A 15,689-nucleotide genomic window follows, 5' to 3' on the forward strand; every position below is an offset into this window, starting at 1 on the left:
CACCATTTACTGTGTGTAATCCCATATCCCCTACTGATCAGTATACTTCCAGGGTAGTATTGTGTGTAATCATTTAGTGTGTACCTACCAGTACTTCCAGGGTAGTATTGTGTGTAATCCTTTAGTGTGTACCTACCAGTACTTCCAGGGTAGTATTGTGTGTAATCCTTTAGTGTGTACCTACCAGTACTTCCAGGGTAGTATTGTGTGTAATCCTTTAGTGTGTACCTACCACTACTTCCAGGGTAGTATTGTGTGTAATCCTTTAGTGTGTACCTACCAGTACTTCCAGGGTAGTATTGTGTGTAATCCTTTAGTGTGTACCTAGCAGCACTTCCTGGGTAGTATTGTGTGTAATCCTGTAGTGTGTACCTACCAGTATACTTTCAGGGTGGTGTTGTGTGTAAATGACCAGTATACTTTGAGTAGCACTATGTGTGATCTCATAGCCTGTACTACCTAGGATATTTCCGGGATGGTATTATGTGTAATCTCATGTCCTGGACTGTCTAATCCATCTGTAGGTTGGTACTGCATATAATCCCATATTCTCTACTGATCAGTTTATCTTAAAGATGGTAGTGTTGGGAGCATGTCAGTTGCATAGTTGGTCTTTCATTGATAGCCAATATTGCAAATTAATTTCACTGAAAGCCACTTTCAGCACTAATTGGCTTTACTCCAGTGTTATGAAAATGTAGAGTAGATATATATAAGTTTGTGGGGATGTGGGGGTGCTCCCATACACACACCCAAAGGGGATGCATGTGAGCTTGCCCCCTGCAAAAAAATAGTTTATGATTTGCTGAAATTGTCTTTCAGCAAGTTAATTTGCAGTGTTTTTACTTGCTAAAAGTTCATCTGGTGGCTCAGCATGATGATTTCATGCTGTATGTCATCACAAATCCTGTACTGACCAGTGTAACACCATGATGATACTTTATGAAGTTCCACAGCTGGTATCAAGCAGTATATTACCAAGTAGTATACTGTATATACCCATATCCTTTAGTGACCAATGTAAGCCCATTGTGATACTGTGTGTAGTCCCGTATCTTGCACCAGTGCAGTATTTTTTCCCAAATGGTTCTCTGTGTAATCCTATATCCTGTACCAGCCCAGAAAATCTTGAGTGTGTATCTGTATGTAATCCTATATACTGTACTAACTAGTCCTTCTGCAAGCTGATACTGCAATTAATCCAGTATACTTTATAGGCCATTGTGACTCCATGGTGGTACTGGACATAATCACATATGCTGCACTGACTCACTGTTTCTGCAAAGTTGAACTGTCTCTAATTCCATATTTTTAACCAACCCAATGAACCTCCAGGGTAGTACTGTCCTTAATCCTTCTTCCTGTACTTACAGAGGTGATACTGTGGGGAGCTTGTTATATTATACCGACAACTATAACACCAAGGTGGTTTTGTTTGTGTGCATGTGTGTGTGTAATGTCAAGTCATGTACAAGCTGTGTAATATCAAAGTGGAGTTCATCATTTATATTGATCTCCGTGATCAGATATCAGTTTTTCATGCTGGCACCTTTAGTGCTCAGTAGGGAATCAATATTGAGTTGATATGTGAATTTATGTTCTGCCAGTGTAGTGTGCTCTGCAGACAGACAGACAGTTCCCTTGCAAAGTGCTGTTTGAAAACCACAGTGTGCCCTACTGGATTAAGACATAAATGCAAATGCGCTATTGTAACTGTTTAAATGTATATATTTTAATAGTGGAAACTGGAATACAGGAGGTTAACTTTAGAAACATAGCTGAAATTAAATTACTTTATGGCTACATAATAAAAGATGGTATCTTTCAATTTTCAATGAGCTAGAGACACAGAGTCTGTGCTGAGGAGCTTTCTGTATTGTCTTTAGGGTGAAATAATTACTAGTCTTGAAATGTGAAGGAATGTAATTTTTTATGACTTCCAGCATCTGCTAAATATCTGAAGTCTATGTATTTTCACAGATAGATGCTAAATACTGTCAGCTTCCAACAGTGGGGGGTTCACCTGGGATAGGGTCAGATGACAAGAAATTATGTCATTCTGCAAGCTATCCCAGCAGTAATATTTGCGATATTAATTTGAGAACTCTCTTAGAGAGACAGAGCATTCTGTATTCTGTCTTGGACCTGATAAGAACCATTCACCACAACATCTGCCTTGCTCTAATGAAGTAAGTTTCTAGGGTATAGTGACTCTGTTAGATACAGTCAGGAATATAGTGAAGCTTAGTTTAGATATTTTGCTTTATTTATTTGAGACTGTCCTGCAATGCTGTTTTACGTTTTTCCTGTTGTTTTGAATTCTGATGCCACTGTGAATATATAATTAGTATTGCCTTTTTCTTTTATTATTTATTATTAAATTTATTTAAACTTTTCATTGTGTCTGATTTGTGTAAAGATATGTAAGTTTTGAGAGTTGTTTTGTCTTTCGGCTTTTCCCGGTTAGGGGTTGCCACAGCGGAACTCCGGTCCGCTAATGATTGGCAGTAGATTTTTACGTGCTGGCTTGCCGGGCCTAACGCACAACCTTCAATGAAGGAACACCCATTCACGCATGTCGCCACACAGAAGACGCTCTCACTGAGACTCGAATGGGCAACGTCTAACTGTGAGGCGACAACGCTACCGCAGCACCACCATTTTGAGAGTGCTTGCTTGTTTATTTGGAGACAGTAAGTGGGTCACTCCTAATAGCCTTGCTCTTGGTCAAATTACCATTTGTATTAATATTAATATTACACAGTAAGATTGGACACCCTTTGTTAAGGGCCTTAAAGTAGTTGATAAGGAGTTGACTGGTGGCAGTGATAACTACCTTATAGTTTGTGCAGAAGGGGGAAGAGCTAGTAAACTTGTGCCAACCTATCCCCGGTGTGTGTATATGTGTGTGTGTGTGTGTGTGTGTGTGTGTGTGTGTGTGTGTGTGTGTGTGTGTGTGCGTGCGTGCGTGCGTGTGTGTGTGTGTGTGTGTGTGTGTGTGTATGAATCAAACCTCAAAGAGTGTGTGTGTCAGCTACTTGGGCAGGGACATTAGCCACTGGTTGGACAGAGAGGGTGCTGGCAGGTCTTGGCTTGGTCACTCAGCTGAGATCTCAACTCAATAGCTGTGCCAGTGGGGAGTCTTACTGGGCATCTGGAAAAAGAGGGAGAAACCAGCCCAGGACAGACTGTGGTCTCTTTGTGCTCTTAAGGCAAATTGCACTTGATGCAGAGAGCTGCATCTGGAAATATTGTGTGCGTACTTGTCATCCTCCCAGTGAATGTTCCCCCACTGTTGTCAGTGGTGAGGATTGAGGATCCTTGATTACTGGTCCAGTAGTCGGGCATCACAGTGTGTACATCCTGTATTGTACTGAATGTCTGTACACACACACTTCCATCATGATCATTCAGTACAAGTATCGGGTGTACACTGATGCATGAACATTCAATACAAGTACCAGACATGAACCCAGATACTGGACATAATTCAGAACAAGTATCAGGTTTGAATGCATTTGGCATAAGTATAGGATGTGCACACTTCGATGCATGAGAATTCAGGTATGCACACAAACTTCCATGAATGCGCGCGCACACACACACACACACACACACACACACACACACACACACACACACACACACACACACTTCCATTTTTCAGTACAAATACAGGATGTGCAAACACAGTCACATTTATAAGCATTCATTACAAATACAGGATATATGTGCTTCCATGCATGTATTTATTACAGGTTCTGGGTCTACGCACATACTACCATACTTAGGATTTGAGTATAACTATAAGTAAAATGTTTTTTGTGCAGGCAAAACAAGTACTGGGTGTGTGCATGTTCAAGGAGTCTTTCATGACATTATTGGCTAAACCTGCGGTGGGTGATACACTGCTGGCTTGGTATAAACCAGTGATCCTGTGATCAAATGCTTCCATTCATGAGCATTCACTAGCAACTATTTATTTGTTTTATTTTATTTGTATATTTAACTGGAATAAAACACTGATTTACATGGATTTCTTCCAGACTGAACCCTTTAGCAGTATATGGTTAAGTGACTTGCTCAGAGTCACACATCTGGGCAAATGGAAACTGAGAGAATCAAACCCTTGACTACAGGAAGCAGCTTATTAAGAACTCACAATCTTAATCTTCCGTATATATGCACACATGCTTCCATACATATGCATTCTGAACAAGTTCAGGATATGCACATTTGCCTCCATGCATGAGCCTTCTGTGTTAGTATTATGTTTTGTGTAGTATTCTGTATTATGCTTGCTTTTTCTGTATCTGTAGAAAGTCTGCATAAATGCTTTTGTACATACTCCTTCTACACCAGTACAGGGTGTAGACTTATTCCTTCACAGATATTCCTTTTGTATCACTGTAGGATTGTAGGATATGCAAATATGCTTCTGTGCCAGCTCCTTCTGCACTAACGGTGTGAACTCCAAATTTATTACATGGAAATAATTATGTGTGGTATAATAGTATAACAGTGGATATGTTTTTGTTTTCAGTACTTTCTTTTTTCGTTAAATGCAATTTTGGCCTGTGGGCACAGGTCATAGTCAAAAAGGGTCCTCAGACCAATGTGCTTACAATGAAGAAATGTCAAAATAAATAAATAAATAAATGTATGTTTATTGCTTCAGAATAAGTGGAAGATATACATACTTACTTCTGAGCTTATGCTTTATGTGCCAGTGTGGGGGTATGCATAAATGCTTACGTGCTCATCCCTTTTGTTCCAGTGAAGGGTGTGCACATATCGTTCCATATATGCAGCTTCTGAGACATTCATGGCTGCTGTTTTCATGCTCACACCTTTTGTATTAAGAAAAATTGCATGCACGTGCAAGTGAGCAGACACACACATCCTCAGGCACTGGCAAACACACACACACACACACACACACACACACACACACACACACACACACACACACACACACACACACACACACATTCTCCTTCTTCACAAATATTTAGTGGGGTGTGTATATGACATAAGATGCAAACACACACAAAAGCATACACATGCACACAAGCACACAGACAGACAGACAAACACAGACACATACACACACACACACACATAGACACATACATACACACAGACACAACATTCAGTTATCGATCCTTTTATACTAAGTGAGGTTGTTCTGCTATGCTCTTGTGCTTGCTCCTTCCTCTCTCGGTACCTGTGCACACCATTGCATCATAATTCATAGTCATCAGTGAACCAGAAAACAAAAGAATAGATGTTAACAACATGTGAAAAAATATTAAAAAAAATTGTCTACTTAAACTGAAACCCTGTAACTAACATAGGTTGCTGCCCCCACTTACAGGTTGTTATGTTCTTTATTTTTCCATGCACAATCTGCTTTCTTTAGAATCCAAATTTTTTTTAATGAGTCTATTTTTACAGAAAGCTTTTCAAAATACATTTTTTTTATCATTCTGTTTTCTTTATTTTTTTCACAAAGTGTTTATACTTTGAGTCATATTCAGTCATGTGATAGAAATAAAACACTTATTTATTTTGACGTTTGTTAATTGTAAGCACACTGGTCTGAGGACCCTTTTCAGGTATGACCTCTGCCCACAGACCAAAATTGTATTTAACAGAAAAAAATGTACTGAACACAAAAACATATCATACAGTACTATGTTAGAGAAATTTCTGGAAAATAATTGAATAGTACTATTATACCACACTATGTTACAATTATTTCCATATAATAAATTTGGAGTTCACACTGTTCGTTAGTGCAAAAGGAGCTGGCACAGAATTTATTGGTGATAATTGGGTTGCGTTTGTTCTGAGGAATTCTTTGAATAAAGGCACACACTCAGCTATTATAAAATCTGGAGATATTTTTTTTTTTCATTTCTCCCTTCTCCCATCTATCAGTGTCACCCACCATGTTTCATTATCACAGGTATTAGACAGAGAGCACCTCGGACACAGACCATTTTCCTTGTGATGGTTGGCTGTTTAGATGGGCCAATGTTTAAAACTTTGTCACTAGCAGTGCAGGAAAAACTGCCTGACTCTGTGACAGCAAGCTGGTATGTATTCTTACATTTTGTTGATCAGATGTTCTTCATGTTTCACTGTTGCAGTCATCACATTTGGGTTATCTGCTTGCAGTAGCCCTCAGTCGGCCTGATTATCAAAGTCTTGGGTCTTGGGTCTTGCATCGGTTGCTGTCTCATCTTCTGTGACGTCAGGTAGTCAGGGGTATAAAGCATGCAGCCGACACCATTACATCAGTCTTTCTTGCCATGCGGTGCCCGAAGCAGAAGCAGTTCGCTTGTCGGCCAACTCCTGAAATTTTTTTTTCGAGTTTCAGAACCGAAGTCTTCAACTAAAGCTAAGTACCCCGTTGGGGAAACTTTTTCTTGCTCTAAACCGATGTCAGTAAAAGTCAATAATTGCATTTCTTGTGGAAAGCAAATACCTCATAAAGATTTTCATTCGTACTGTATTCCTTGCCTAGGCCCTGATCAGGACGTACCTCACTGTCGATTTTGTGCCTTATTTAAACAATGAACTATTCGTCGTCGGTATATTTACGCTTCTAAATATTTTGGTACTCGGTTCCATTATCCAGATATGTCTTCGGTAAGCCATCCCTCTACCAACATTCCAAAAAAATGCAAAGATAAAGACAGAGACAGACCTCCTAGGTCCAAAGCTGCTGACGATGCTTCTCTTAAGCTAGTCGCCAGTTCGCCGGTATTCAGTGAGGCAATTTTTCAGCCCCTGATACCTGCTACTTCAGATTTGCAGGCCTCTACTGAGACCCATTCAGAGTCTGGTATGCCATGAGATGCTTCAACTGTGGAAACTGCGGATGTCTCTACCTTGGATGGGTCTCGAGGCTCTGTACAGGCACCGGCTTCTGAGGGTGTATTCAGGCCTACTGACTTGCATATTAAACTGACGCCATCTTCTTCTTCAAGGCCTAAAACTCGAACCATGCCTAGAAAACCGATGCCCAGACTGCATGGTCAGGCCTCTATGCCTAAAAAACAAATTATATGAATGGTTGAAGACCTTATTACTTTAATCAGGGGAAGCCAACCTTCCCCCTCTAAGAGACCTAGGACTGAATTTGCTTATGATACTTCTGACTAGGATTCTGAAATTTCTGTTTCCTCTGATGACCAGGATTTACCCTTATCTACCTGTGAGGATTCTGATGCAGAGGACTCTATTCCCTCTGCTTCCCCCCAGAGGATTTCTCTTTTGGTGAAACCTTTCATACTCTTAGGGAGCATTTTCGCTGGGAAAGCCAGGATTACTCTGATTCTAAAAAGAGGCTGAGGGATTTCTTACTCCCGCCCCAACACAGGCCTTTAGCTATCCCTGCTGTACTAGACATTGTTGATGATGCTTTTTCGGAATCTAGCTTGGCCCCTGACTCTTTACCTCCTGCTCCCAGAAAACCTGACAGATATTACAGGGTTCCTGACTCTCACAAGTTCCTTTTTAAAAATCCTACTGTGGATCCTGAGACCATTTCACAGGGACCCAAGGGTATTAAGGCTACTACTGCCAAAAATCCTACCCCCTCTGATAGAGATTCCAGGGTGCTGGATAGATGGGGTAAGAAGGTATACACTTTTGCAACCTTGGCCATTAGGGCCTTAAACTGCCAGTTTCATATGTTAAAGTATCAGCAGCATATTATTGGATTGCTTAAACAGAAAATAATGTTGTTTCCTGACTGTGCTGAAAATAAGGATTTACATGATTTAATGCATTCTGCTGAACAAGTTGGAAAACATAATTTACAATGTGGTTTTGATTCACTAGAGGCATCTTGCAGGGCTGCTGTCACTGGGTCTGCACTTAGAAGGCATGCTTGGCTTAAGGAGCAATCTTTGCCAGATCATGTTAAATCTAAATTGTTGGATGCTCCCTTAAATCAGGACCTCCTGTTTGGCAACAAAGCAGAAGAAGTTCTTAAAAAGATGGAGGAAAAAGCTAAATCTATGCAAACTGTTAAATATTTCCTACAAGTACAGCCTCCAAGATTTAGTAGGTATTGGCCCTCTAAGAATTGGCCCTTTCCTGCCTCTTCCAGGAATTTTCAATCCAAACCCAGAACCAGCAGAACACCCAGGCTTCAGTCCCAGGGTATGCACAGGACTAAGCAGTGGGGGGCTTCCACTTCCAAATCAGGGAGTAGTAAGACTCCCCCCTATGGTAAGCTGTCTCAATGACTTAACTTTAAAACTTCCAAGCACTTCTCAACTGACTGCTCCTTTAGGGAGGAAAGATTGCTCTGCAGGCAAAAAACTGGGAACTCATTACCCAGGACAAATGAGTTTTAAATATAGTTTCCCAAGGATACAGATTTCACTTCCACACATTACCAACCCCAAACAGTTGGCCAGATCTACCCCCAAATCAGTGGGCAGAGGCTCAAAAGCAAGTACTCTCTCTTTTAAGCATAAAGGCTATTCAGACTGTTCCAGAAGATGAAAAGGGACAAGGTTTCTACTCAAGACTTTTCCTGGTACCCAGAAAAGACAACTCATGGCATCCTATCCTGGACCTTTCTGTCCTAAACACCTTTTTGTTGATTCCAAAATTCAAGATGCTAACTCTTCACCAGTTGCTTCCTATGCTAGGCAAGAATGCCTGGTTGGCAACACTGGATTTAAAGGAAGCCTACCTGCACATCCCAATCAGGAAATCTTGCAGAAGATACCTACGCTTCAAAGCAGGCTACATGCACTATCAGTTCTCTGCACTGCCCTTTGGCTTATCTACTGCACCCAGGGTATTCACAAAGTGCCTAGCTCCAGTCATTGCATTTTGCAGGCAAAGAAATATTCAAATATACCCATACCTGGATGACTGTCTAATTCAGGCAGAAAGCCAGGACATACTTTTTAATCATCTGGCATTTGTACAAAAGGTGCTAACTTGTCTGGTGTACACCATAAACGAAAATAAATCACATCTTGTACCCTGTCAACAAATTATATTCCTGGGAGCAAGCTTGCACACAACTTCCCAGATGGCTTTCCTCACGCCAGAGAAACAAATTAATTTGACAACTTACTTCAAACTAATGGCCACAAAAACCATGCTATCTGCAAGGCAAATACTACAAGCTTTGGGGTGCGTGGCCTCCTGCATTCTACTAATTCCATATGCAAGACTGCATATGAGGAAACTACAATGGTATTTCAAAAGCCTATTGTGTCAACATTCTCAGGATCTAGAAGCAATGATTCCTATCATACCTTGCCTAAAGTTAGAGTTCCTTTGGTGGGCAGAGGCCTGCCACCAAAACAAAGGACTGTCATTCGCTCTATCCCCTGCCACCCAAACCCTAACAACAGATGCATCAGACTATGCATGGGGGGTTCACCTGGCAGGGAAGTGCATTCAGGGCAAATGGAACCCAAGTGACATGCACCTTCATATCAATCAAAAAGAAATGTTAGCTGTACAGAATACTCTGACAGCCTTCAAGGACCACATTCTTCCAGGACAATTAATGGTAAAGACGGACAACACCACTGTTATGTGGTACATAAACAAGCAGGAGGGTACCCATTCATACCCACTCTGCAGACTAGCCATGGCTCTGTGGAACACAGCCTTGAGCTACCAAGTGCATCTACAGGCTCAATGCCTGCCAGAAAAACTAAGTAAACTGGCAGACGAACTAAGCAGAAATCTCATGGACCCACGAGTGGAATATGGAACCAAAGACTTTCAACATGTTGATAAACAAATAGGGGATCCCAGATATAGACTTGTTTGCCTTCCCCCAGAAATACCAATTGGACAAATTCTGCACAAGGACTCCCCACAAACAAGCTTGGAATGTGGATGCTCTATCCTTCAGCTGGAAAAATCTATCAGCTTATGCCTTTCCTCCTCTGCCTGTTCTCTCCAAAGTACTACTAAAGATCAAACAGGACAAACCAATGACAATACTGATTGCACCTGACTGGCCACACCAACACTGGTACCCCCTCTTATGCAGTGTGTCACTGCTGGCTCCATGGCACCTGCCGCAGACCCCTACCCTGCTGTCACAGCAGGAGAGCCAGATTCTGCACCCTCAGCTTCAAACCCTGAACCTGGAAGCCTGGCTAATAACCTAACCTCTCCGTTACCATCCCTCAGAAAACAAATGTTAGATGTCATTTTGGAGGCAAGGAGGCCTAGTACTAGAAAATCTTATGCTGAAAATGGAAAAGATTCTGTGCCTGGAACCAAACTCAAGAGATGGGCACAGCAGCACCCAATTTACCTCAGATTATCCCATACTTAACTGAGATGCTTCACAAGGGCCTTTCTTTTTCCTCCATTAAAATTCATGCATCAGCCATTTCAGCTCATTACAACACAGAACCACCCCTCTTCTCTCACCCACTGCTCAAGCAGTTCCTCAGAGGGGCCAAAAACTTAAGACCACCCAGGAGAGCCCCAACTCCAGCCTGGGACCTTAACTTTTTATTGGAAAAATGCACTCTTCCTCCTTTTGAGCCAGCTGCAAGTGCAGAGTTAAAATTCCTTTCTTGGAAAACAGCCTTCCTTTTAGCAATCACTTCAGCAAGAAGGGTATCTGAATTACAGGCCTTTATGACAGTGGAGCCTTTCATCATCTTTCATGCGGACAGGGTATCCCTCAGGACCAATTCCTCCTTCATGCCCAAAGTAGTATCCAGTGTGGCTCTTAATCAATCCATTCATTTGCCAACCTTCTTTTCTAATCCACAGAAAAAAGGAGAAAGGATACTGCACTACTTAGATGTGCACAGACAACTTAGATTTTACTTGGACAGGACTAAACCTCAAAGGAAATCTGAACAACTGCTGGTGGCATTTGCTGCAGGGGCAGAGGGGAATTCTATTTCAAAGCAAACCATTTCTAAATGGATAGGCCATTGCATTAATTTCTGCTATAAGCACCATGAAAAACTTATCCCACAAGGGAATAGACCACATTCAACCAGGGCTTCATCTACCTCTACAGCCTTTCTCAGAGGTGTCCCTACCAGGGACATCGTAGAAGCTGCTACCTGGAGGTCTGTACATACTTTCACCAAGCATTACCATTTGCCAATTTTTTCTAAATCCAGAGCTGGCTTTGTCACTGCAGTCTTGCATGGCCTTATAGCTGGTCCTAATGCTATGTAAATTCCTCCTCCCATCCTTAGCTTTGGGAATCTACCCAAATGTGATGACTGCAACACTGAAACATGAAGAACATAGTACAGCTGTGTACACTTACCATAAATGTAGATGTTCGAGTGTATTCACTGTTGCAGTCCTGGATACCCTCGCTCCAGCCTCCTGACTTCCTTTGGCTATACCTCTATTCTCCTTTACTATACTTAAAAGCTTTTTAGTGTATTTGCTTTTTTGTTGGCGGTATAACCTTGCATATATATATTTAATTGCTTCCCATTAGGGGGGCACTTGACATCTGGGGCAAGAAAAACTGATTTAATGGCGTCAGCTGCATGCTTTATACCCCTGCCTACCTGACGTCATGGAAGATGAGACAGCAACTGACGTAGGACCCAAGACTTTGATAATCAGGCTAACTGAGGGCTACTGCAAGCAGATAACCCAAATGTGATGACTGCAACAGTGAATACACTCAAACATCTACATTTATGGTAAGTGTACACAACTGTACTTTTGTTTACTACTATATGTTATACCCAGGTTATCCCTAAATATGAGTTGGGGTTGAGCAACTGCACTGAAATAATGGAGCTATTTGCATGGACAACCATATAGTATACAAGTTTGCTTGAGTAATAGAGAGTGGCAAGCTCAGATTATCTCATGAAGGCATAATAGAGCTACAAATGATGTCACTGCACAAGTTCAGGTAAGCTGTACATATCTGCCTACTTGTTATGCACTGCAGCTGTACACCATGAATAAATTTAATCCCATATGCTATATAAAAACAAAACAAAGAAGGTGCAGACCAAGGGATAAACACTCCATTGCTAAATGAATGTAAATAGTTTAGATAATATAACGAGTAAGCAACAGATAAACCAGGCAGGAAAATGTGATAACTAAAACAAAGAAACACAGTCACTAATTCCTCCAATAGACAAAATACTCCAAAAGGAAAGTGTAGGCACTGCGGCAGGGAAACACAGTCACTAGGTCCTCCAGTGATAAAAACAGTCCGTGATATTTATTGCAACAAAAGGTAAGCGCTTTTGCAGTTAAGCTTCATCAGACCAAATACAAAATGCTAAAATGCACTCCATTTAAACACATGATAATAAAACATCACCCAATCACAAAAGCACATTCATTAAAAGTAAAAGTAAAACAATTAAAGCTGAAAGACAACATTTCCTACAAGTACTACAGAAACAAAAAATACAGATAATAAATATATATACAAAATATAAATATATGCTCTAACTAATCTACACTATTTATACTCTCATATACAGAAGTAAAAGAACAAATAAAAAATCAATAATAACGATGAATAACAACTACTATTTACTTCAGGAGTCTTCTCTTCTTTAATAAGGGCTTAATAGAAAACCTCTCATTCAGGCCTCTCCCTCTATCTGCACGGAGCATGATAATCCAATAGGTCTCCCTATGTTCTGTATGTGTAGTAATATCACCTTCCCTAACACTGGGAAAGATAGCCTCAATTACCCTGAAGTTAAATGTATGGGATTCTCCAAATTCCAAGACATGTTTAGAGAGTGCATTGTGTGTAGAACCCTTCTTAATATGGTAGATGTGCTCTCTCATCCTGTCACGCAACACCCTGTTGGTCTTGCCAACATAAAAGGAGTTACAGGCAATGCACTCTGCTAAATAGACCACATGGGAAGTCATGCAATTCGCATGAGCATGGAAAATATATTCTCTACAGATGTCTAGATGGTGAAAAGTACCAGAAGTATTAAGAAAAGAACAAAGATTGCAATGTAGTGAAACCAAGGGTGGAAGCCATGGTGCTTGGTCCTTTGTCATAGCAAAGTAGCCTCTTCAAATTTTTCCTATTCTTAAATCGAAACCTGGGTTTATCACCAACAATTTTACCAATATCCTCATCTACCTGTAGGATGGGCCAGTGCAATGCAAACAAACTAGTGATGTCTCTATGATCACTAGTATAAAAAAGGGGGATCCTAATGTCACCTGTGCCCACACTAGGCTCAATACCACTGACTGCACTTGTCTCACATACTGGTCCAAAGTACGGACATGCTGTTGTAGTCCTTAACTGATCTATGTTAGACCAATGTCTATTGATCTCATCCAGACTATACCCCCTAGCTAATAACTTCTTTTCTAAGTTTCCCATCTCTTCCACAAAGCCATCCATAGTGGGATTCAATCTAGAGGCCCTCATCCCTTGTCCTTTAATCAGGTTCCGAAAAATATATCCTGGGTGCATACTAGACCTGAACAAAAAAGCGTTCCTATGGCATGTCTTACGGTAAACACCAGTACTGATGGTATGATCATGTAATTTCTCAATGTAAAGATCTAGGAACTCAATACGAGTAAATGACCAGTTGTATGTGAACTTCAAGCAGCTGGTCAAACCATTCATAGTCTCATAAAATTCTACTAAGCCTTCCAATGAACCTCTCCATAACAAAAACAAATCATCGACAAAACGCCGGTAAAATATGATGTGCTCCCTGAAACCCTCAGTAGCAAACAAAGTGGTATTCTCCCAATGCGCAAGGAACATATTGGCGTAGCTATTGGCTCACGAACTGCCCATAGCTATGCCATGTTTCTGTAAATACATTTCACCATCAAAAGTGAAAATATTGTTTTCAAGGACAGTCTCTAAAAAATAACAAATTAAATCAACCTGTACCAGAGTATAATCACCGCGAAGCAAGAGGTACTCATGTATGTACTGAATCCCTAACTCATTGGGAATCATGGTGTCATTAATTTGAATCAGGTGGTCTTAAGGGACTCTAAACAGTTTTTATTAGACCTCTATGAATGCACTAGAGGTATTCTTGATACTGGGGACGTCATTTTTGTAACTTTTGATGTACTGTCCCTGTTTACCATGATTCCCAATGAGTTAGGAGGACCTAGTGACTGTGTTTTCCTGCCGCAGTGCCTACACTTTCCTTTTGGAGTATTTTGTCTATTGGAGGAATTAGTGACCGTGTTTCTTTGTTTTAGTTATCGCATTTTCCTGCCTGGTTCCTGCCTGGTTTATCCGTTGCTTACCTGTTATATTATCCTGTATGCTATATGCCTTCCTTCTATGTTTCTGACTTATATATTATCTTATACTTTTTCATAAGTTTAGTGGTGTCATCAGGATGGTATAAATGTATGTCATGTCACTGCAATATGACTATGGTTTTATTCGCTGTGTTGCTGTTGCCCACCCCTTTTATATATCACTGTGTGTTTTGGATACTGACATCAGTTTCATGGTATCACCCTAAAACACTGTAAACTCCTAATGTTTTTATACATCCTGAACTAGAGCAAATTGCCTTTCTCCTTGCATGAGACTAATAATTTCCTGCAGAGCAGCAGTTGCATTCCTGCATGTGATGTACACCTGGGAAGGGCGATTGGCAGGGTGGTGACCAAATTACCTATAAGTCAGCTTCTTAGTGGACACCAAATACCTGCCACAGATTAGTTCTGAAAGACATATAGAGTCTGGATTTCATCATCTGTCCTAAAATGCATAAGGCAGAAAACTGAGTAAGGTGGGACTCAGGAAAAGTCAGGCTGTTGACAGCCAGTGTAGCTTTACCATAAGCTCATGGAGCAAGTTCTGAACTAACTTATCAGACAGGGCACACAAGAGTAATTACCCAGATCTTTAACCTTGGTCTTTGTTTGTGTTCTACAGATTGAAGAGGACACCTGGCAGAAGTACTACCTGGAAGGTGTTTCCAATGAAATGTACACTGAATATCTTTCTAGTGCCTTTGTGGGTTTGTCCTTCCCTGCAGTTTGTGAGTAAGTGCACTCAAATGTTTCTGGTAAACACTTAGTAAGCATTGCTGTCCAGTATTTTTTTTCTGTAGTCTTGATTATTTTGCAGATCCATGTTTTCAAACATATGCAACTATTAAGATAAATTTTAAAAGCACAAGATCTGTTTGATTTGTAACTTAGTATCTGGTAAAAGGAGGCTCATCCTCAGTAACTGTAGTAGTAGTGCTGTCAGGCAAGCAGTGGTTTAGCATCAAAACTCTCCTGGCTATCAAAATCCCTCCACTTTCATTATAAAGCTTTGAAACAAGATCTCCCTCTCTTGAGCTTTGTTATTGCAGTGACAAACAGACATATCTCAGAAACAGCCACAAGCTTTAGTTTACTACAGAGCCATCACTAGGGCTTTGCAAAATGGGTGGCTAATGCAGACTTGAGCCATGAGAAGGCCATAATTGGCAGTCGCAGTTTGGGATCAAGTGCGGAATGAAGATCCATTTAAGTAGCCACTGGCGATATTATTGCTCCTTAAATTAATGCATATAGTAGTTTAGTGTGTTCGTAATTTTGAGCTTCTTATTATAGTTCTGTATCCTTCCTTTCTTTTTGTTCTCAAGTTCAGAAGACTTTTTTTTTGTCTTCAGCTTTGGTGCATAGTCTATGGACTGCCCAGAGAGATAACTGCC

The 15,689-nt window shown here is 40.7% G+C and overlaps 1 protein-coding gene across 32 annotated transcripts in view; it reads left to right on the plus strand.

Annotated features, from left to right (window-relative positions):
- KCNMA1 (potassium calcium-activated channel subfamily M alpha 1) overlaps positions 1–15,689 on the plus strand; it is a 4,085,072-nt gene that overhangs the window by 2,395,607 nt on the left and 1,673,776 nt on the right. For all 32 annotated transcript variants that reach the window (XM_044055788.1, XM_044055796.1, XM_044055806.1 and 29 more), the window contains one exon: positions 14,918–15,027. In XM_044055788.1, coding sequence (XP_043911723.1) covers positions 14,918–15,027 — 110 coding nt within the window. The remainder of the gene's footprint in view (positions 1–14,917; positions 15,028–15,689) is intronic.

The sequence above is a fragment of the Protopterus annectens genome, chromosome 14.part0 (genome assembly GCF_019279795.1).
Source record: "Protopterus annectens isolate FY-2018-M chromosome 14.part0, PAN1.0, whole genome shotgun sequence".
In the NCBI taxonomy this organism is placed as follows: Eukaryota; Metazoa; Chordata; order Ceratodontiformes; family Protopteridae; genus Protopterus; species Protopterus annectens.